The sequence below is a fragment of the Schistocerca piceifrons genome, chromosome 8 (genome assembly GCF_021461385.2).
Source record: "Schistocerca piceifrons isolate TAMUIC-IGC-003096 chromosome 8, iqSchPice1.1, whole genome shotgun sequence".
Classification (NCBI taxonomy): Eukaryota; Metazoa; Arthropoda; class Insecta; order Orthoptera; family Acrididae; genus Schistocerca; species Schistocerca piceifrons.
Genome location: NC_060145.1, coordinates 243,384,740 through 243,409,103, shown reverse-complemented (window position 1 = coordinate 243,409,103; position 24,364 = coordinate 243,384,740). Strand labels below are relative to the sequence as shown.

General features: G+C 42.7%; 1 protein-coding gene across 1 annotated transcript in view; it reads left to right on the top strand.

The window, feature by feature from the left end:
• LOC124712547 (cuticle protein CP14.6-like) overlaps positions 1 to 20,437 on the top strand; it is a 36,336-nt gene extending 15,899 nt beyond the window's left edge. The window contains exons 2-3 of the mRNA XM_047242855.1: positions 1,634 to 1,749; positions 19,983 to 20,437. Coding sequence (XP_047098811.1) covers positions 1,634 to 1,749; positions 19,983 to 20,244 — 378 coding nt within the window. The 3' untranslated portion in view covers positions 20,245 to 20,437. The remainder of the gene's footprint in view (positions 1 to 1,633; positions 1,750 to 19,982) is intronic.
• The last annotated feature ends 3,927 nt before the right edge of the window (positions 20,438 to 24,364 follow it).

The following is a 24,364-nucleotide window of genomic DNA, read 5'->3' as shown; positions in this document are numbered from 1 at the left end:
ATAAGTTTAAAGATTGGACTATTTTCGTATCTCCCGCTTCAGCGCACGCACACAGCGGAGACAATGTGCTCTGCCCTTTGAGTTCTACAGGTGCACTCTTCGTCGGGTTCTCTACTGCGTGACGAAGGATTTCCTCTTCAAAGTCAACAATGCGGCGCCTCCACGGAACACCATAGTCCACGCTCCTAGTGGAGAACATACCAGTTTTTAAGCCATTGTTGTATTCGGAAAAAATGGCATGCGATTTTATAATTACGGCGAAGACTGACGATGGTATCATCTTCTCAGTGTGCCTTAAGTGAAACAGGGGATCCCATTTTCAAACTCATTTCGTATATAATCGATACGTCCCAGATATGAGTCTTCATTAACGCTTTACCTACTATGTCCTCTCTACAAACCCTAGAAACCTGTAACAGGGATTGTGAAATATCTTGTAAAGAGCGAAAAAAATTGCAGCCTACTTTTCAGTTCAAGAGATATGCTCACCTAATTTAACGTCTTAGAGACGCTGGTACGGTGATAAAATATGCTTCTCCTTTTCTACACATTAAACTTCACGTCTGCGTTAGTTGTGCCCTTGTCAACTATGATACCGCTGAGTTCTTATTGTTTAAGCTCCATCCATTTTCCTTTTCATATTCCTGCGTGGATCACGAAATGCGATAACATGAACGTAATTTTCAGTTTGGTACCCCTTGATAATACCCATGAAGGCGCATTTCGGTAATAGGTAGTGATGAGTCATGCAGATAAGTTTTGAACCAAGCGTATAAATTTATCAGATGATTGTGCACCAAACGATTCAGTAAGATACAGAGGTCTTCTTGCCATGATATTTCCTATGAAGATTAACTTTTCGCCCAGTTAATAAATAAATAAATTTGTACATAAAGCCAAATTATGTTGAACTTTTCCGGTATGACTGACTGGTTGCCCCACATAGACGAGTTCTTCTTCTGCTGTCGCTATAACTACGAACATAAAGAGACTGAAAAGGAAATCTCGTCACGTTCCTGCATTCTGAAGAACAGTTTCATATGATAAAGAATTACTGTTCGAAAGTCTTGCAGGCCATTATGAATTATTTGTTATTGTTGCAAAGGACAAAAACATTATTTCCAGTCAAAAGCTTCACTTTTGAGAACGATAGAATCAATTAACGTTGCACACAAAGTGAACTATGTTTGCGGTGTTGATTTGCTTTGTGTTAGACCTCGATTTGTTACAGCTCTTTGACACATACACCCACAAAAAACGTTCTGAACAAAATATGGTGCTCCTTTGAAATTTACAGATGGACATTCGGTTGTAGAATTCCATTTCTTATCGAGATAAATCACAAAAGTAACCATGCTAACGTAAGTACAAATTATGTCAGTGTATTTTAGTAACTTGTTACACCACTAAAACTGAACAAGAAAAAAAAATTAGCACTGGGTCACACTGTCACTCATTTGCCAAATTTGTGTCGTTGTCACGAAAAAACTAGATTTTATGTGAATGTGCACCCGCGAGTAAGGGTGACTATGATTGTGCTTGTACATTTGGTATGTACGTTCTTAGTGGTTGTGTTAGAGAGCAGTCTAGTGTTTCAAATGCAGTTATCTTTTATGTTGTACATATTTTTCAGATTTTCTTGGTTGCTGTGTTCCTGAACGCTGTTCTAGCAGCACCGCAGTTTAGCCCGGGAGACGCTACAAGTCTACTGGAGAATGACTTCAATGGAATTGACCCATGGCACTGGAAGTATGTCACTAATGTATTATGATTAACACACACGCTGTCACACTTAATGCTAATACATTTAAATAAAACGTTTCCTATGATTTCTCATTAAACATGGAGACTGTGCTCAGTATAGTAAAAGTAGAGAAATAATGACAGTCTCTCAACTAATCACACTGTACATAGACCTTAAAATAAAATACGGGACACTGGTGCAGAGACTATGTTGTGAGGAAACATTTCTCCGGCGTTACAGATGTCGAGAAAACCAAGTGTGGTTAAACTCCCCATCGAAGACAAGGTTACTTTATCATTGGGGACAGAGTATAGACTCACGTTTGACAGATATACCGGTTCTGTTCTGTTGGAAGAAAATGAAAATGAAAATGGTGCGTTAGAGATGTGATTCTCGCACCTACAGAATGCGAGTCCAACTCCTTAACCATTATACAATTTACCATTGTTCCATGGAACCAGCAACCTCCTGGATTTCTTACTCCTTTCTGATTTTTGAACCTATGTCTCGCCACGATGTTATTCAGCCTGTATCCTCCCGTATCTGTCTTTCCTAGGTAAATCTTATTTTCTTTTATTTTGAGCAGTATATTTATCACCACTAGCTCAGATTTATCACAGAACTCAAGGAGGTGTCGTCTCTTTTATTCCGAATGGCTATAATATATACTCTGTATTTCTTTTCTTTTTCCTTTGTCTTCACCCTCGTACTACAAAACTAATCTAATCTTTCTCCTCTCTCATCTCTACTACCGGGCCAATATTCTCCCTTGATGCAATCTTTTTTGCTTTCCCACCTACAGTGTTCCAACCCCCACGATTATTAGATTTTCATCTCCTTTTCCTAACTGAGTTAGCTATTCAATGCCCTCACAGACTCTAATTCTTCATCGTATGTTTTTGACGCTGAAATGTATACCCTAACTGTTGTTCAAGTACAAATTATTGTTCTTGGCGTTGGTTTCCTGCCAATTCTGATGAGAATATATTTGTCACTGAATTGTTCACAACACCTCAGTCACTACCATGAGTTTCCTATTCGTAACGAATCCTACTCCCGTTTTCCTGAGACAATCTGTTTTAACATTCACGTAAATAATGTAACCTCCCTGACAGGCAAATACTTTAGTGCTGGCTTGCTTTTGTAAGTCACTGTCATTGTACGTAAAGTTCCGTGTTAATATGCGTTTTCAAAAAAGTGTTGAATCTAGATCAGTTTTCTGTAGTAACATGGATATTTGAAAGGAAGTCATAAAATAAGATACGATTTTCAATGTAAGTAAAATAAAACTAATTCAGTTCTTTTCTTAGAAAATTATCTATTTAGTTTTAGTGCATTGTTGGCTCAAATTACAGTAATGTAGGAGTTTTCAGCAGCAGAAAGTGGTATAACATGAGGTGGATTCTTTACGATTAAGAAAGTACAACAGAAAATGAGTTACTGTGAACAGTTCAGTGGAAAGTTGTTCTCATCACATTCGACAGCAAATCAACGCGGACTGCGATAGCTTAGTTATACCTGCTAAGGTCGCAAGCAGAAGATGAATAGGTAGGAAAAGTATATAAGGATACTAAACGGGTCAGATGACAGATGTCAAATGAAAACCTAATGATAATAGCGACTGAACCGCAATTGTATGGGAAGGAACAAAGTTACGGGTTAATATGTGCTTGGCAGTACGAATCAGAGAAGAGAAAGACTAATTAACTTCTGCAATAAATTTCAGATGGTAATAGCGAATACTGTGTTCAAGAAACAAAAGAGGGGGAGGTATGCTTGGAAAATACCTGGAGACGCTGGAAGATTTCAGCTAGATTACATAATTGGCAGACAGAGATTCCGAAATTAGATACTGGATTGGTAGCGATGAATTGGGGATTTTCCCGTACAACAATTTCACGAGTGTACCGTGGACATTAGGAATCCGGTAAAACATCAAATCTCCGACATCGCTGAGGCTAGAAAAAGATCCTGCAAGAATGGGAACAATGCCGACTAAAGAGAATCGTTCAGCGTAACAGAAGTGCAACCATTCCGCAGATTGCTGCATATTTCAACGTTGCGCCATCAATAAGTGTCAGCGTGGGAAACATTCAACAAACATAGTCGATATGGGCTTTCGGAGCCGAAGGTCCACTCGTGTGCCCTTGCGGACTGCACCACACGAAGCTTTACGCCTCGCCGCGACCCGTCAACATCGACATTGGACTGTTGGTGACTGGAAAGATGTTGCCTGGACGGAAGAGTCTCGTTTCAAGATTTATCGGTTGGATGGACTAGTATGGGTATGGAGACAACCTCATGAATTCATGGAACCTGCATGCCAGCAGGGGACTGTTCAAGCTGGTGGAGGCTCTGTAGCGACGTGGGGCGTGTGCAGATAGAGTGATGTGGGACCCCTGATAAGTCTAGATACGACTCTTACATGTGACATGTACGTAAGCATGGTGTCTGATCACCTGCATTCATTCATGTCCATTATGCATTCCGACGGACTTGAGGATTTCCAGCAGGACAATGCGACATCCCACACTTTAAACACTTGCGCTGGCCTCCATACTCCCCAGAAAAGAACATCATTGAGCATATGTGGGATGCCTTGCAACGTGCTTTTCAGAAAAGATCTCTGCCCCCCGTACACTTACAGATTTATAGACAGCCCTGAAAGATTCATTGTGTCAATTTCCTCCAGCAGTACTTCAGACATTAGTCGAGGCCATGCCAAGTCGTGTTGCGGCACTTCTGCGTGCTCGCGGTGGCCCTAGACGATATTAGACAGTGTAAAATACGTGCAAGAAATTTGCGTGCCTCAACGATACAGATAGCCGTACCGTAGGTGCAACCACAACGGAGGGGTATCTGTTGAGAGGCCAGACAAACGTGTGGTACCTGAAGAGGGGCAGCAGCCTTTTCAGTAGTTGCAGGGGCAACAGTCTGGATGATTGATTGATCTGGCCTTGTAACACTAACCAAAATGGCCTTGCTGTTCTGGTACTGTGAACGGCTGAGAGCAAGGGGAAATTACAGCGGTAATTTTTCCCGAGGGCATGCAGCTTTACTGTATGATTAAATGATGATGGCGTCCTCTTGGGTAAAATATTCCGGAGGTAAAATAGTCCCCCATTCGGATCTCCGGGCGGGGACTACTCAAGAGGGCGTTGTTATCAGGAGAAAGCGGAGCGTGGAATGTCAGATCCCTTAATCGGGCAGGTAGGTTAGAGAATTTAAAAATAGGTTAAAGTTAGATACAGTGGGAATTAGTGAAGTTCGATGGCAGGAGAAACAAGACTTTTGGTCAGGTGAATACAGAGTTATAAATACAAAATCAAATAGGGGTAACGTAGGAGTAGGTTTAATAATGAATAAAAAATAGGAGTACAGGTAAGCTACTACAAACAGCATAGTGAACGCATTATTGTGGCCAAGATAGACACGAAGCCCACGCCTACTACAGAAGAACAAGTTTATGTGCCAACTAGCTCTGCAGTTGACGAAGAAATTGATGAAATGTATGATGAGATAAAAGATATTATTCAGGTAGTGAAGGGAGACAAAAATTTAATAGTCATGGGTGACTGGAATTCAAGAGTAGCAAAAGGGAGAGAAGGAAACATAGTAGGTGAATATGGATTGGGGCTAAGAAATGATAGAGGAAGCCGCTTGGTAGAATTTTGCGCAGAGCATAACTTATTCATAGCTAACACTTGCTTTTAGAATCTTGAAAGAAAGTTGTATGCATGGAAGAACCCTGGAGATACTAAAAGGTATCAGATAGATTACATAATGGTAAGACAGAGATTTAGGAACCAGGTTTTATATTGTAAGACATTTCCAGGGGCAGATGTGGACTCTGACCACAATCTATTGGTTATGACCTGTAGATTAAAACTGAAGAAACTGCAAAAAGGTGGGAATTTAAGGAGATGGGACCTGGATAAACTGAAAGAACCAGAGGTTGTACAGAGTTTCAGGGAGAGCATAAGGGAACAATTGACAGGAATGGGGGAAAGAAATACAGTAGAAGAAGAATGGTTACCTTTGAGGGATGAAATAGTGAAGGCAGCAAATAGGTAAAAAGACGAGGGCTAGTAGAAACCCATGGGCAACAGAAGAAATATTGAATTTTATTGATGAAAGGAGAAAATATAAAAATGCAGTAAATGAAGCAGGCAAAAAGGAATACAAACGTCTCAAAAATGAGATCGAAAAGAAGTGCAAAATGGCTAAGCAGGGATGGCTAGAGGACAAATGTAAGGATGTACAGGCTTATCTCACTAGGGGTAAGATAGATACTGCCTACAGGAAAATTAAAGAGACCTTTGCATGAATATCAAGAGCTGAGATGGAAACCGAGTTCTAAACAAAGATGGGAAAGCAGAAAGGTGGAAGGAGTATATAGAGGGTCTACACAAGGGCGATGTACTTGAGGGCAATATTATCGAAATTGAAGACAATGTAGATGACGATGAAATGGGAGATATGAAACTGCGTCAAGAGTTTGACAGAGCACTGAAAGAGCTGAGTCGAAACAAGGCCCCGGAGTAGACAACTTTCCATTAGAACTACTGACAGCCTTGGGAGAGCCAGTCCTGACAAAACTCTACCATCTGGTGAGCAAGATGTATGAGACAGGCGAAATACCCTCAGACTTCAAGAAGAATATAATAATTCCAATCCCAAAGAAAGCGCGTGTTGACACATGTGAAAATTACCGAACTATCAGTTTAATAAGTCACAGCTGCAAAATACTAACGCGAATTCTTTACAGACGAATGGAAAAACTGATAGAAGCCGACATCGGGGAAGATCAGTATGGATTCCGTAGAAATGATGGAAGACGTGAGGCAATAATGACCCTACGACTTATCTTCGATGAAAGATTAAGGAAAGGCAAACCTACGTTTCTAGCATTTGTAGACTTAGAGAAAGCTTTTGACAATGTTGATTGGAATACTCTCTTTCATATTCTGAAGGTGGCAGGGGCAAAATACAGGGAGCGAAAGGCTATTTACAATTTGTACAGAAAGCAGATGGCAATTATAAGAGTCGAGGGGTATGAAAAGGAAGCAATGGTTGGGAAGGGAGTGAGACAGGGTTGTAGCCTATCCCCGATGTTATTCAATCTGTGTATTGAGCAAGCAATAAAGGAAACAAAAGAAAAGTTCGGAGTAGGTACCAAAATCCATGGAGAAGAAATAAAAACTTTGAGGTTCGCCGATGACATTGTAATTCTGTCAGAGACAGCAAAGGACTTGGAAGAGCAGTTGAACGGAATGGACAGTGTCTTTACAGGAGGGTATAAGATGAACATCAACAAAAGCAAAACGTGGATAATGGAATGTAGTCGAATTAAGTCGGGTGATGCTGGGGGAATTAGAATAGGAAATGAGACACTTAAAGTAGTAAAAGAGTTTTGCCATTTGGGGAGCACAATAACTGATGATGGTCGAAGTAGAGAGGATATAAAATGTAGACTGGCAATGGCAAGGAAAGCGTTTCTGAAGAAGAAATATTTGTCAACATCGAGTATAGATTTAAAAGTCAGGAAGTCGTTTCTGAAAGTATTTGTCCATAGCCATATATGCAAGTGAAACATGGACGATAAATAGTTTAGACAAGAAGAGAGGAGAAACTTTCGAAATGTGGTGCTACAGAAGAATGCTGAAGATTAGATGGGTAGATCACATAACTAATGAGGAAGTATTTAACAGAATTGGGGAGAAGAGGAGCTTGTGGCACAACTTGACTAGAAGAAGGGATAGGTTGGTAGGACATGTTCTGAGACATCGAGGGATCACCAATTTAGTATTGGAGGGCAGCGTGGAGGGTAAAAATCGTAGAGCGAGACCAAGCGATGAATACACTAAGCAGATTCAGAAGGATGTAGGCTGCAGTAGGTACTGGGAGATGAAAAAGCTTGCACAGGATAGAGTAGCATGGAGAGCTGCATCAAACCAGTCTCAGGACTGAAGACAACAACAACAACAACAACAATAAGACTGGACGAAGACTGAAGATCTCGGTTTGAAAATGATGTAAGGCAGGGATGCCTCTACTGTTGAATCTATACATCGAAGAAGCAATGACTGAAATGAAAGGAAGGTTCAAGAGTGCGATTCAAATCCAGGCAGAAAAAAATATTTATGATAAAATTTCCGGCTGACATTTCTATTCTCAGTGAAAGTGAAGAAGGAAACGAAGAAGAATGACAGGATCTGTTTAGTAGAAGAAACAATCTACTGAGTACGGAATACGAATTTCGTGTACACCGAGAAGGACGTAAGTAATGAGAAGCAGCAAAAATGAGAGCAGTGAGAAAATTAACATCAAAATTGATAGTCACGTAGCGAGAAACTTAGGAAATTCTGCTACCTTGAAGGAAAATAACACATGACGGACGAAGCAAGAAGGATATAAAAAGCGAACCAGCACAGGCCAAGAGAAACCAAAAGGAAGCCTGATCATGGATAATGGAAAACCTGAAAAGAAGAGAACGTAAAGGTTTGAGATGCGGTCCTACAGAAGAATGCTGAAAGTCAGGTGGATGTAATGGATGAGGAGGTTCTCCATCGGATCGGCGAAGCGAGGAAAGTATAGAAAACACTGAAAAGTTGAAGGGACAGGGTTATAGGTCATAAGATAACAGGGAATAGCCACCATAGTGCTAGAGGGAACTGTAGAGGGTGAAAACTATAGGGGCTGACAGAGCCTGGAATTCCTATAGCAAGTAATTGAGGACGTAGGGTGCAAGTAATGTTCTGAGATGAAGAGGTTGGTGTCGGAGAAGAATTCGCAGCGGGCCGCACCAAATCAGTCAGACTGCTGACTCAAGATGGAAGTTCTATTCTTTAAATCGTTTCTTGCTATTTATCACCACCAGCACAAGCAACTTCCACCGCAACGAAAGTCAGCCAACATGGCATGTGGTTTAAACATCATTAACCTTCGTAATACCAAAGGGACGGATGGGGCTATTTTATGAACACCTTTTGGAAACATGGTAATCTAGTTAGTTTTTTTATATTTTAAAATTTTGAAAAATCTTGTACTTAATGAATCCTCCTACCACATTCTAGAAATGTTTTAAATTCTCCAGTTAAACTTAATCCAAAAATTTAAGTCTTCGTATTAGATGCTACTCTTCCCAGTGAATGTCGTATTCAATATTTTCAAGTTCAGGACCTTATTTACACATCAATATTTCTTGAGTCAACAATAATTAACGAATTTTGAAATTTTTTGTATGGGCTCAAGATATCCCTCTCGCCCCCTAACCTTCTCGTATAGCGCGATAAGCGATATGCATTGGTCTTGCTGGGGTTAATAGTGGCTGGTTATGATTTAAACTGTATTTTACGCAAACACGACCTCAGAACGTAAATTTTCGACATAACTGCGTGTCAAGAATACTTTTAGACTTTCATTAAACGTTTACGTGATTACCATTACTCGTACGTGAGTTCCGTGTTTAGTGACTCGTACGTTACTTCGCAGTCGCTGGAGGACTGGCACGACCAGGTGGTCGGCTGCAGCAGTGCGACCTTTCGCACCGCGACCCACATTCGTACAGCTGTTGAGTAAACACTAGCCGCAAAGATCGCAACACGCTAATGGATTCGTCATTAACTCGCATCCAATTACGACTTGGGTGCAGCGTGAAACATAATTATGTGAATAGAAAAAAATGCTAGGCTGACGTGAAAAACAGTGAGTGCTCGTTACGAATCATCTTTAGACCTCTTGCAAAAACCAGACTTACGCTATACCTTAAAATAACCCTACATCAATTTTGAGAGCCATTTGAGAATAATAAAAATGAATACTCGCTCAAGTGTGTTCTCGTTTTTAAAAAGAAAAATTAGGGGTTAACTCCCATTGGACGACAAGGTAATTAGAAACGGAGAAGAAACTCTGGTTAGTGAAGTATAGGGAAAGAAATCGGTCGCGTTCTTTCAAACGAACCATCCGGACATCTTCTTTAATCAACTTAGGGAAGTAGTACGTAAACCGTAGTCTGGATGGACACCCGGAGATATGAACAGTTGATCTCAAAGAACTAGTCCAGTGTCCACTATCTGACTAAAACGTCAGGTCCCTCACCTTTTTTTTTTCTTTCAAATCGGGCATCTCGTCACACAGTTCTTTTTTTTATCTTTTTTGCTTTACATTATAAGGAAAAATATTTATGCGTTGCTAAACATTATATCTGTGTTGCTGATTAAGCAGCGTTGATTTGGATGTAAATTAAACTATGTGCAACACAAGGTATCCTGTTTTCGTTTTCGTTTTGAGCAAAGTGTACTTCTGTGGCGAAATTCGCAAAGTCATAGTACATGATTGTGCCACACAGCGTTTCCGAGACACACACATATATAGTCGACACCCCACAAGCCACTGTCCAGTGCATGGTAGAAGGGTACTTGGCATTTTACTAGCTATTACGGCTCTTCCCGTTCCGTTGCTTAAACATATGGAACTCTGTAAGAATGATTCCTTGAAATCATCTGTGGGCGCTGTAATTTATCTAATCTTGTCTTCCTACATTTTTCTCTTAGGGCTGGTCCATGAAATTTTGTAACTACGGTTTCTAGAGATACTTTACGTCTATGTTCAAGACTTGCACAAGTTTTTTCAGCATCTTCATGACACACTCCCACGGGTCAAAAAACATGTTTCCTTCGCATACGTTCAACGTCTCTCGTTGATTCCATTTGGTATGTGTCCCATACATTTTCTAATACGCGTCGCAGAAATGTTTTGTAATCAATCTCCTTTATAGACCCATTGCATTCCGTAGTACGAGGGGCGTTCAGTAAGTAATGCAACACTTTTTTTTCTCTAACAGTTTCAACTGAAAAAAATGCGGAATTTGCTGTGGGACATATTGAAATATTCCCGCTTCAGCCTCTATAGTTTCACGAAGTACCGATAGCTGGCGGCTCTATACATAGCCTTCAAAATGGCGTGTGTAAGGCAGGTGCGTTCCGAGCAGAGAGCAGTCACTTAATTTTTTTGGTGCAAAATCAGACCAATGCGGATATTCATAGGCGCTTGCAGAATCTCTACAGACACCTGACAGTGAACCAAAGCACCGTGAGTCGTCAGCAACGCAACGAGGTCGTTCAAACCTGTCCATCTCCCTCGTGCCCGTTGGTCGCGCATAGCTGTGACTTCTGCAGTGTTCGAACGTGCGGACACTCTCAATCGAAGTGGTGGACGGATCACAATCAAGCACCTCGCTGCACAATTGGACGCCTCTGTTGCTAGTATTGCCACACTCGTCCACCACTTGGGATACTCAAAAGGCGTTTGCTCGCTGGGTACCTCGCCGCCTAACAGAAGACCATAAATGGCAACTAAGGACCAGCTGTGCAATGAAGGACGCACCCCACAGGAACTAGTATGTGAGTGCTGAGGAGGTTATTGGCGCAGCAAAACTTTGGACTCTAGGTCGATCAGTAGAGCGGTACCATGAGCCTTCCAGTAAGGTGGCGCAAGGCCGTCGCATTATGGTGAAAAACAGCATTGTGTAACCAGAAGAGTGGGGAATAATATGACGTATTGCAATCCTGAATAAAATCAGACAAAAATGTATTATTTATTGAACGCCCTCGCATTTTACCACTAAACCAAAACATTTATCTACCATTAATTGTAAGAGTTGATCGATTCTAGTTGTGACTCGTATACATTATAGTCATAGAATGCAATGTTACTTCATTTTCTGAACATTTAAAACAAGCTGCCAATCTTCGCACCAATTTGATATCTTTTCAAGATCCGACTCAATATTTGTTCATATTGTTCAGATGGTTCTGAGCACTATGGGACTTAACATCTGAGGTCATCAGTGCCCTAGAACTTAGAACTATTTAATCCTAACCTAACCTAAGGGCATCACACACATCCATCACCGAGGCAGGATTCGAACCTCCGACCGTAGCGGTCGCGCGGTTATAGACAGAAGCGCCTAGAACCGCTCGGCCACACCGGCCGGCAATATTTGTTCAGTTTTTCTCAAAAAGTACTTCATTATAGACATCCGCATTATCAGCGAATATTCTGACGATATATTTAAAGTCGTACAACACGAACAGTAAGTGTTCCAATCCCCCTGAAACAAGTTATACACCTGTCAACGGCTCCCTATCGAACATAACATGTTGCATTCTCCCGACTAAGAAATTCTGAATCCAGTCACAAATTTCATTTGATACACCAAATACTCGTAGTATCAAAAATAAGTATAGATATACTAGTGATCCAAATACGAGGGTTATTCGGAAAGTAAGGAACGATCGGTCGCGAAATGGAAACCACTGTGAAACACCGATGTTTTGCACAGGTGTGTTGGGCAGTGTCTCTAGTATGCCCGTCGATCGCGTTACGTCGTTCTTTTTATTTCCGAGCACACAGGAAGCACATAGAGATACGTGTCTCCCTCCGAGGACGTGGGTCTGGTGAGAAATTTCGCCTGAAGCTGTGCAACCAACATTACATAACTCTCGTGCGTTTTCTTCTTCAAGACAATTCTCAGCCGCATTCTGCAGCGGCAACGAAGAAGTTCCTGTATCGTTTTCAATTGCAAATGTTTGAGTACCCACAAAACAGCCCGTCATTGTCTCCCTCTGAGTTTCATCTCTGCTCACATGAACCGCTGGCTATGGAGACAACATTTGGGCACAGACAACGAGCTGTAGGCCAGCGTAGAGAATTGGTGGAAAGCACTAGCGGCTGCCTTCTATATCGAGGATATTGGAAAGTTGGTACAACGCTACGACAAACGTCTAAGTCAAATCGGCGACTATGGAGATAAGTAGCTGTCGCATATAAAACAGTTTTGATTTTCACTGTGGTTTCCATTTCGCGACCTATCGTTCCTTACTTTCCGAATTAGCCCTCGTACTTTGTGGGAAAAAAAACTTACATATCTGCGACAGCCTTGATTTATGGCTTTCGGGATGTCATGTGAGATAAGTGCAACATGGTCTCCAGAAGATCATTATTTTCGGAACCCATGCTGGTTAGCAAGAATGATCTTATTCTGTTTGAGGTACTTCATTACATTTGACCTCAAAATATTTTCTAATATTTTAAGATCAATAGTTGTCATGGATACTGGGCGGTTCTTGTGGGCCACTTCCGTATCACACTTGCAGACAGGTGTCACCGGTGCTCTCTTCTAACAATCTGGCCCTGTTTTTGGTTCTAGGGATGTTCGGTATATTATGGCTAAAGAAGGAGATAAATGAGCAGCGAATTCGGTTTGGAGTCTGACAGTGAGTGTCAGGCCCTAGACCTTTGTTCAGTTTTGAAGCGATCAACTGTTTTTCAATGTCACTGACCCTGATATCCATACCACTCATATTTGAAGTGATGTGACCATTAATTTGTGACAATACTGATATATTTGGCTTTGTAAAGGGAGCATTTAGAAACTGAGTTTAACAGTTCCGCTTTTGCTTTGTTACCTTCAATTTTAGTTCCTGTTTCATCCAAGACTGTCCGAACATTAACTTTCGTACCACTAACAGCCTTTACATGTGGATTGAATTCCTTTGGGTTTAATGAGAGACTTTTTGCATAATATTATGCGAAGGTAGCCATAACGAATGGTTCATTCGTCAATGTGTCAATCCTCACCGTACAGCAAATACGCTGTTCACGATGACGTTTCGTTCAAAAGCAGATAATTAATATGCTCAGTTCAAGAAACTGACGTTAACTTGGAGACAACCTTTCGGGATCATGTGCACATGACATATTCTCGTTTTTTACATGTGAGAGACGTGAAGAATCCGTCGTAGGTGACAATGTCATAGATTCTTCGAAAAGTTTGTTAAGAAAACCAGAAACCACTGTCCGTCTACTCCGACGAATAATAATACAAGACTGACACGATGAAAGTCATTAGCTGAAGGCCGTATTTTGGAAACAAACAAACTGGCCTCACAGAATGAAAATAGCATGCCTCATTGAGACTGGCTTGAAGCACAGTTGAATTACACTTTCAGTTCTTCTATTATGCACGGAATTCCACGAAAAAGTTCGTCTGTCTATCCAGAGAGTTCAAGTTCCCGTGGAACAGTTTACAGTGTATGTACTACAAGAGTAATTTAAGCAAAGTTTTACGACATTCACAACCACGATGACAGATCTGTCTTCTGCGTCGTGGCGAATCAGGGCGTTATCCGTGCCGGTGGCGGCTCGTTGGGGCGGAAATGTGGCTGGACGTCGAGTCCTAGCTCGTAGTGAAATGCCGATGGACGGCCTTGTGGCAGTCTACATACTGTACCGCATCAGAATCTCTTGGGATCTAGTTTCGGTCACGTGTGTTGCGGAAGCAAGTAGGTTCCTGAGACCCGCGAGCCCTGGTGGCGTTGCTACGACCGCCCTCTGGAAAAACAGCTAATCTACACTCCTGGAAATGGAAAAAAGAACACATTGACACCGGTGTGTCAGACCCACCATACTTGCTCCGGACACTGTGAGAGGGCTGTACAAGCAATGATCACACGCACGGCACAGCGGACACACCAGGAACCGCGGTGTTGGCCGTCGAATGGCGCTAGCTGCGCAGCATTTGTGCACCGCCGCCGTCAGTGTCAGCCAGTTTGCCGTGGCATACGGAGCTCCATCTCAGTCTTTAACACTGGTAGCATGCCGCGACAGCGTGGACGTGAACCGTATGTGCAGTTGACGGACTTTGAGCGAGGGCGTATAGTGGGCATGCGGGAGGCCGGGTGGACGTACCGCCGAATTGCTCAACACGTGGGGCGTGAGGTCTCCACAGTACATCGATGTTGTCGCCAGTGGTCGGCGGAAGGTGCACGTGCCCGTAGACCTGGGACCGGACCGCAGCGACGCACGGATGCACGCCAAGACCGTAGGATCCTACGCAGTGCCGTAGGGGACTGCACCGCCACTTCCCAGCAAATTAGGGACACTGTTGCTCCTGGGGTATCGGCGAGGACCATTCGCAACCGTCTCCATGAAGATGGGCTACGGTCCCGCACACCGTTAGGCCGTCTTCCGCTCACGCCCCAACATCGTGCAGCCCGCCTCCAGTGGTGTCGCGACAGGCGTGAATGGAGGGACGAATGGAGACGTGTCGTCTTCAGTGATGAGAGTCGCTTCTGCCTTGGTGCCAATGATGGTCGTATGCGAGTTTGGCGCCGTGCAGGTGAGCGCCACAATCAGGACTGCATACGACCGAAGCACACAGGGCCAACACCCGGCATCATGGTGTGGGGAGCGATCTCCTACACTGGCCGTACACCACTGGTGATCGTCGAGGGGACGCTGAATAGTGCACGGTACATCCAAACCGTCATCGAACCCATCGTTCTACCATTCCTAGACCGGCAAGGGAACGTGCTGTTCCAACAGGACAATGCACGTCCGCATGTATCCCGTGCCACCCAACGTGCTCTAGAAGGTGTAAGTCAACTACCCTGGCCAGCAAGATCTCCGGATCTGTCCTCTATTGAGCATGTTTGGGACTGGATGAAGCGTCGTCTCACGCGGTCTGCACGTCCAGCACGAACGCTGGTCCAACTGAGGCGCCAGGTGGAAATGGCATGGCAAGCCGTTCCACAGGACTACATCCAGCATCTCTACGATCGTCTCCATGGGAGAATAGCAGCCTGCATTGCTGCGAAAGGTGGATATACACTGTACTAGTGCCGACATTGTGCATGCTCTGTTGCCTGTGTCTATGTGCCTGTGGTTCTGTCAGTGTGATCATGTGATGTATCTGACCCCAGGAATGTGTCAATAAAGTTTCCCCTTCCTGGGACAGTGAATTCACGGTGTTCTTATTTCAATTTCCAGGAGTGTACAATGGATGGAACTTTAATAGTGGAAAATATTTATTTACAGCTCGTACAAGATAGATTAAAAGCCGTAATGGCCTTCAAAGCAGTCACCAGCATAGTGTATAACCCGCTGCCAGCGATGTGGAAGTCGTAGGATAGTCTTAATAGTGCCAGTTGTGTTGACAGTTCGAGCAGCGCGGCGTTTTGCCCGACGAATTTGTAGCAGTCCTGAAGCGAATGCCGTGAAGGGTTTCCTTCAGTTTAGCAATAGAGTTGCACTCACGAGGGCTTAAGTCAGGGTGGTGCAGTAGGTGTATTGCAATCAGCAGCCCCATCAGTCAAACAAATCAGTAACTGTTTGCACTGTACGTGTTTGAGCATTGTCCTGCAAAATGATGGTCAGGTCCTGCAGAAAGTGTCAGCACTTCTGTCTCTAAGCTGGTTGTAGGTTGTGTTCCAAATACGAACAGCATGGAGACACTTTCTGCAGGACTTTACTATTATTTTGCAGGACAATACTCAAACATGTACAGTGCAAGCTGTTACTGATTTGACTGACGGGGCTGCTAAGTGACATACACCTAGTGCACTCCCTCAACTTAAGCCATCGTAAGTGAAACTCGATTGTTAAACTGAAGGAAACACTTCATGGCATTCACTTCAGAACTGCTACAAATTCGTCGGGCAATAGACCGCGCCGCTCGAACTGTCAGCACAACTGGCACTGCTAAGAGTATCCTACGACTTCCACATCGCTGGAAACGGGCTATACACAATGCTGGTGACTACTTTGAAGGTCAGTAAAACTTTGAAACACATATCTATTTTGTAAGAGCTGTAAGTAAATAGTTGCCACTATTAAAGTTCCAACTCTCGTACTTTTCGGTGAAAATTTGTAACCTGCCTAGTGGGCAACTTCTAACCCTGGGAAGTATGATGTGTTGTCTACCTTGCAGACAACTTCGCGACATATCGGAATATTTCCTGAAAGTTTGGCCATGTATTTTTCTTACACCATGTATAGAAAACAGGTCACGTCTCAATGTAATTTTGACCTTTCCCGTATTTTCTGGCGCCCTTAAATTGTTAAGGTATATATTATCAGCACTTAATAATGACTCTTGAGTCTGAACACTGTTGTGCATTGTACTCGCACATACCTTCAATAGAAGATAGTCCACTGAATGACTAGTGTGCGCTTGCTCGTGTTTCCATTCGTTTACTGTTATCTCCAGCAAGTGGATGAGTTGCGGTACGGCGGGTACCTGTACTGTGCTAGTGCGGGACGCTCGAAATCAGTTTTGTGTCACGTTTTTAGTAATGTCTTGTTTATGGTTTATGGGGATAGTACATTACAACATACATTTCAACAGTTCTTGAGGAGAGAAAGCGGATTGCCGAACAAAAATATCTGGCGCCATTTAAAAAAGACGAACTGCTGTTCACATCCTCGTAATGAACGACGCTATAAGTAAAACAATCATGCTGCCTAATGTGCCGCGGTTAGGTAAATAACATTTGCTAGAGACGTTTTTTTATTTTGCGTCTGGACAAAGAGTTATTCACAGTGGCCAAGATAAATAGAGCACCCTTTAAAAGGTGACCCAAAACTAACGATTCATGAAAGAATTATTGTAATCTATGCATCCATACGTCTCTCTGTAGTGGAAATGAGAGCCATTGATTACTAGGAACTTGGTAATGAAACATTCTAAGAGGTGAGTGGGCTGCACAGTCGAAGATAGAGAAAAGAGAGAAAGAAAGAAGAACCAAAATCCGGCCTCATGTCAACAAATTCCGGAAAATAGGTAGTATGCTTGACAAGGAAAGTCCTGGACGGCCATCTACATCTGACGAATAAGCTTGGGGCATTCAGAAGGTCGCTGGAAGGTGCGTATTCCTTTTCACGCTGACGGCGTATCGCATCCTGGTATTATATTACCCGGAGAAGGATGAATACATTGTCTATAACTGTGTGTGTGCTGACCACTAAAATACTGTTAGATAACCTCCTAAGCTTAGACAGGCCACATTGCGTACATGTAGTTTTGCGAACCGTCACAATTGCCATATATCAGGCGGCAAGAGTCATCTGATGCAACAAGGTAAGAGAAACACCCTGAAACAGAACGGTTTGCTAGTGATAACAAAGACTAGGATTTATGGACCATTCGTTTTGGCAAAGCAAACGACAATAGGTACTACTTACCTTGTCGTGTATTAGCTTCTCTTGGAACTGCAGTTACAACCTGACTGAATTCTGAAGGGACACGTACAGCACAAAAGGGTGCAGGCCGACCTCGTCTATTGACTGACAGACCGCCATCAGTTGAAGAGGGTTTTAAAGTGTAATAGGGAGACATCAATCCAGACCATCACACAGGAATTCCAAACTGCATCAAGATCCACAGCAGGTAATATGACAGTTAGGCGGGTGGTGAGAAAACTTGGATTTCATGGTCGAGAGGTTGCTCATAAGCCACACATCACGCCGGTAAATGCCAAACGACGACTCGCTTGGTGTAAGGAGCTTAGACATTGGCTGAACTGAACAGTGGAAAACGTTGTGTGGAGTAACGAATCACGGTACACAATATGGCCATCTGATGGCAGCGTGTGCGTAGGGTGAATGCCCGGTGAACGACATCTGCCCACGTGAGTAGTGCCAACAGTATAATTCGGAGGCGGTGGTGTTATGGTGTGGTCGTGCTTATATAGAGGGGGCTTTCACCCCTTCTTGCACTATCACAGTACAGGCCTACATTGATGTTTAACCACCTTCTTGCTTCCCACTGTTGAAGAGCAATTCGGGGATGGCGACTGCATCTTTCAACGCCATCGAGCACCTGTTCATAATGCACCGCCTGTGGTGGAGTGGTTACACGACAATAACATACCTGTAATGGACTGGCGTGCAGAGTCCTGACCTGAATCCTATAGGACACCTTTGGGATGTTATGGAACGTCGACTTCCCGCTAGGCCACATCGACCCACATCGATACCTCTCCTCAGTGCAGCACGCCATGAAGAATGGGATGCTATTCCTCAGGTAACCTTCCAGCACGTGACTGAACATACGCCTGCGAGAGTGGAAGCTGTCATCAAGGGTAAGGGTGGGCCTACACCTTATGGACTTCAGCATCACCGATAGAGGGCGCCACGAACTTGTATGTCATTTTCAGCCAGGTGTCAGGATACTTTAGATCACATAGTTTATGGGCTCTTGTAGTACATATATTTTTAATTAACCTTTAACTGCTTTTTTGGGGTAATTTATTACTGTACGTGTCACTCTTTTATTTACGATTCCCATTGCAACATTGCGACTTCGATTTTATGCAATCTTGTACTGGCTGTGCTTCTACACTGTGCAGCTGTGTTCTAAGCAGCGACCGTTATTTCCGTAGATACGTACCAGTTGAGGTGGAAACATACCGCACAAAGCTATAAACGCTTACTTGTTATCATAAATCATTTTTGACTGTTTCAGACAGAATGGAGCAGTGTCAGAACAATGATGAAATTTTAAATTGGCATTAGCTAGTGAAGACTGACTCATCGAATACATCAGTTTATTTTTAAGTGGCAGACAAGTGCTGTGACAATGAAACAGAAATATCTGATGATGACAATGACAGCGAAATAGGGAACTTTTATGAAGAGAAACAAAAAATAGTAAGAATGTGGCTATTTTTATATATAAACATGTAGGTCTTGACTGTGATGACTGAAAATAAATTCCATGATTTAGACTAGGATATTTTTCGTTGATTTAGATGATTCGTCCATGCACCTACTGTTATTTTTTATTGAAAATCATTGTTTATTTTTCTTTATATTTAACTTAATTCATCATTATTTGATCTCAGAACGTATTCGTGAACTTTGGTGAAGTAGATTTCTTTATATTTTAAGTAAATTCCAAAAACTATTTAAGAGAACAATGGTAGTGTAAGAGCCTTAACTGTGTGAAAGGTTATTTCTTTTTTTATAAAGACAGATTTTTCATAAACAGAAGCCTTTCTTTTACTGATTTCTTAACGATACTCTAGATAAACGTACAAGTACATAGATTTCACGTGGTTTTTTTATTTTTGCAGTTGAAAACTACTTCACGAAGCTATTCATATCAGTCTAAATCGCGAACGTAGCTAGTGGCTGACTAGGTGAGCATTAGTAACGTTAGTTGGGGACACCCTGCACATGTATTTTTAAACACTGAATTTTAATACCAGTTCTTGGTCTTAACCCCACAGCAAGCGTTTGATGGTACTAATTCATACATTTACCAGCTCTGGTCTTAATTGTCCCTATCGTTTTGGAGCCACACTCCCACACATACTCAAGATCATCTTGCTCTGTAGATATCTTCGCACTCCGCCCTCTGCAGTAATGATTGGTGGGTGAAATGCTTGCGCAGGTACGAGACGAGCAACGGCATCCGGCAGGAGCAGTTCGGCACGGAGGGCGACGGCGCGCGCCTGCGGGGCAGCTTCTCGTGGCAGCCGCCGGATGCTGGAGGCGCCACCTACAGCGTCATCTACGAGGCCGACGAGAACGGCTACCGGCCCAAAGTCTCTTTCGGCAGCGGTCCCGTCACGGTGCGCCCCGCACCGCAGCAGTCGCTGCTACGATCCTCCGCATTTCTTGGAAGCAACGCTGGACTTACACTTGTCGGCTAACTGGACTGCCACTGCTTACCTCACGATCATTCAAATGTATAATATCTCAACACAAGTTTCTGAACTAACAGCTTAAAATCGTCAAGCAAGTGCTTAACACTTACCACTTGTAGCTGGAATGTTGCTGTTAATTCCTGGCAGCTAAGATCCGCATATGTCACGGTCTCACAGATTAAATGGGAATTTGAACCAACGGTATACTCTTCATCAATATAACTTATTGAAGTTATCGTACGTAGAAGTGAATGAATTATGTTTACATTCTTACTAAAAAAAAAATGGTTCAAATGGCTCTGACCACTATGGGACTTAACATCTGTGGTCATCAGTCCCCTAGAACTTAGAACTACTTAAACCTAAATAACCTAAGGACATCACACACATCCATGCCAGAGGCAGCATTCGAATCTGCGACCGTAGCGGTCACGCGGTTCCAGACTGAAGCGCGTAGAACCACACGGCCACACCGGCCGGCATTCTTACTACAATGATGTGCCTCTATTTACGAGGGTCATTCGTTTATTAGGGTCCGATCGGTTTTATTCGCGATAGTTGACTTCACCTCCCAGCTACTTCTCCACGCAGTGGCCATTCCGACTTAGACATTTGTCATAGCACAGTACCAACGTTCCAGTACCCTCGCCATAGGGTAGAAATTTCCGACAATTTTCTGCGCTGGTGTGCAGCTCCTTGTCTGTGCCAAAACCCCGTCTTCATAGCTAACTGTTCATGTGAGCGGAGATGCAACTCACAGGAGAAACAAATCCGGCCTGTGATCAAACACTACCCATCGTAAATGCTATTGGGGCGTCTTCATTGCCCCTGCAGTGTGCTGCCGAGAATTGTTATGAAAAAGGAAATGCGTGGCAGTTATGTTAGATGGGCTGCATAAAATCCGGCGAAATGTCACGGCAGGCACTTTTGCTTGGCATGGTAGACTGTTTACTATGCATCTTTATGTATTCGCGGTGTGCTGAGAACTGGAAAGACAGACGTGACGCTGTAGACGGACCTACTATAGCGACTGCCCAACATTTGTGAAAAGTTCCATTGAATTTTTGCTGTTGTTTTCATTTCATGAACGATCGGACCTTAATAAACGAATACCCCTCGTATTATTGTTCATAAACCCTGTCTTATTTACAATGGCACGATCGCTATATTACTGTCACACTGCGACACATATGCATGTGTTTTGTAACGAAGACAATACACGAATTTTTTCTGAGCACCATGCCTTACTGCTAAAGATGTTGAATGACATAATTTTCGCAAATTACTTATCGATTCTTCAAAAATTTATTGACCCTCTCATAGATATGCTTTGAAATAATTCCTCTACAGACAGTCAGACCAGTCTTAAATAAAACAAATTTATCCTTAAACATTTGCAGGTTTTCATAAGCAAAATATTGGTGGCCGTATATGTTTACGTGGCTGTGATGGTCTATGAACTAGAGCAATGGTATTTGGCCCCGAAGATCCCAGTTTCAGTGTCAGATATGGGTGTTAATTTTTCCTCGTTCTAATCCCTCCACGTCGGCCCTGGTTCCAATTAGCCTGCTATCAAATGAGTACCGGGGTCCAGAATGAGATTTTCACTCTGCAGCGGAGGGTGCACTGATATCGAACTTTCTGGCAGATTAAAACTTTGTGTCGGACCGAGACTCGAACTCGGAACCTTTGCCTTTCGCGGGCAAGTGGTAGAGCTCTTGCCCGCGAAAGGCAAAGGTCTCGAGTTCGAGTCTCCGTCCGGCACACAGTTTTAATCTTCCAGGAAGTTTGAGTACCGTGGTCTCTCTCGGAGGAGAGCGACTGGGGTGCTGGGCTTGCTACTATCCGCCTCCTAGTGACGCGCTGAAGAAAGGCAGACCAATAGGGCAGTGGCGGGCTTATGCCCCATCTTTTCCTTTTTATATAGTGATATCACTCAAAAAGAACAATACTTTGCCTGTGAATTATCACTAAGGCAGGTCGATTAGCAGTAAAACTGATGTCATGTGTTCCTTTCTCAAATAACGTCCTAAAAGTAATGATACTAATATGTAAGTCTATTCTTCGTCGTAGATCTGTCGAATATATTTTGCAATAGGTCACAAGAACTTAAATATAAAAGTACGATACTCCATGTACTTTCAGAATTCTAGGAGTGTCAAAATGTCCTGCGAGCTTTGTGACTGCTTTAAACCTCGTTAAACTTTTTTTGCTGAAATATGTGAATAATAATCACAATAAAGTTTCACATAAGGCTCTAAGAAATCAACTCATCTAGGAATGGAACAGATAAGTACCATGTGACGACTTTAAGCAGAAAGCGAACGTAAGGTAGTAAAATTAAGCAGCGAGCACACAAGCTTAGAAAATCAAGATTATATCTTCACAGAAGGAAGCGACATTTTTTACAATTGTCTTGAATGGAAAACAGCCCTCAGATGCACTAAATTATGTTTATTTTAAATCTTCACCATGGTTTCAGCTATAATAATATAAGCTTCTTCAGAAGTTATACATACTAATAAATGAAAAATGTCTTAGCCCAGCGGCGCTGGCTATGAGGAAGGCTATGTTATTATAGCTGAAACCATGGTCGAGGTTTAAAACAAACATAATTTAGCGCAACTGTGGGCTGTTTTTCATTCGAGTCAATTTCATAACGGTTACTGTTGTCGCTGCCACGATGAAAATAATTTTTTTAGCACTTGTACGTAGTCAGACTACAAATTAAAATGTTCGATGTTTAGTGATCCGCTCGTACTAGGATTTGTTATCTCATTTGTAAGTTCTGCGTGCTCTGGCAATTATTGACATATGCTAAACAAATGCAAGGTGCGCGGCCGTTCCAAGTCCAAATTAAACGTTAAATCTCCCATAAAAGGATGCGTAAGGAAGTTCAATCGAAAGAACAGAACCATATGCTGTAACGTAGTAATGTAGTGGTGATACTGAGGTTTATAGGCATACGCAATAACATTCCAATGAACAATGTTCCATCCTTGATAGGTGGGACTTAGGGAAGGTAGGAAAAGGTGTGGACGGGGCTTAATCAGTTACCGTTGGTTGCACAATAAACATGTACACTTTATTTAAGGAATAAATTTCTTTTAAATAATCATTTTTAAAAAAATTACTGTAACACAAGCTACAGTGACGGCTGATGGCATTATTACGAAAGAATTCAAATTATTTGTTGGCTGAAGGCCACAAGCAATACTTCAGAACAATTAACGGCTGAAGGCCTGAATTACAAGTATGAAGACAACTAAACGTTGAAAATACCAAAATCATTTTTAAAATAATCATTTAAAAAAATTGATTGTAACACAAGCTACGCTGACGCCTGTAGGCCTTATTAAGAAGAATTCAATTTCTCGCCTGAAGGCCACAAGCAATAGGAATATATTGAACAAATATTTTTAAACAATTGACACAATCAGACCAAATAAAGAAGGGAGAGATCCACAGGCAGTGCTCCAAGGATCTACCTGAGGAAAGTCCCTACAGCTGCGTAAGCGTTGAGACAGGCAGCCAAGAGTTGTTATGCTCACTTAACGGGATGGCAACTCAAACCAGTCACAGTTTAAACGCATGACCAACACTGTCGCAAAATCTACCTAACGTATGATGCCCAATACAAAGATGGAGTAACTCAAAAAAATTGTTCAAATGGCTCTGAGCACTATGGGACTTAACATCTATGGTCATCAGTCTCCTAGAACGTACAACTACTTCAACCTAACTAACCTAAGGACATCACACAACACCCAGTTATCACGAGACGGAGTAACTCATGCCAGGCAGATGGGCGGATTATATTCTTGACATCGTAAAACGACAATCATTATACAAGAGAACATGTTCAAACGCAAGAATAATCGGAGGTCATCGCAACAAGTTGCCTCCACGAATTCAGTACGCGGACAGCGTTAAAATGACTGCTCACTCAAAACCACACTAGATACACACGGATCCGCGAAAACAACACCACACGCAACTCAAGCAATACTGAATCCAGTCGCTGTGGATCAACAAGGACGAATTACAAGTCCACACAAACGCAGATACCCCAGAAGCGGTCGGAAGACCAACTACACGTCGTCCGTTGAGACGACCGACCGAACGA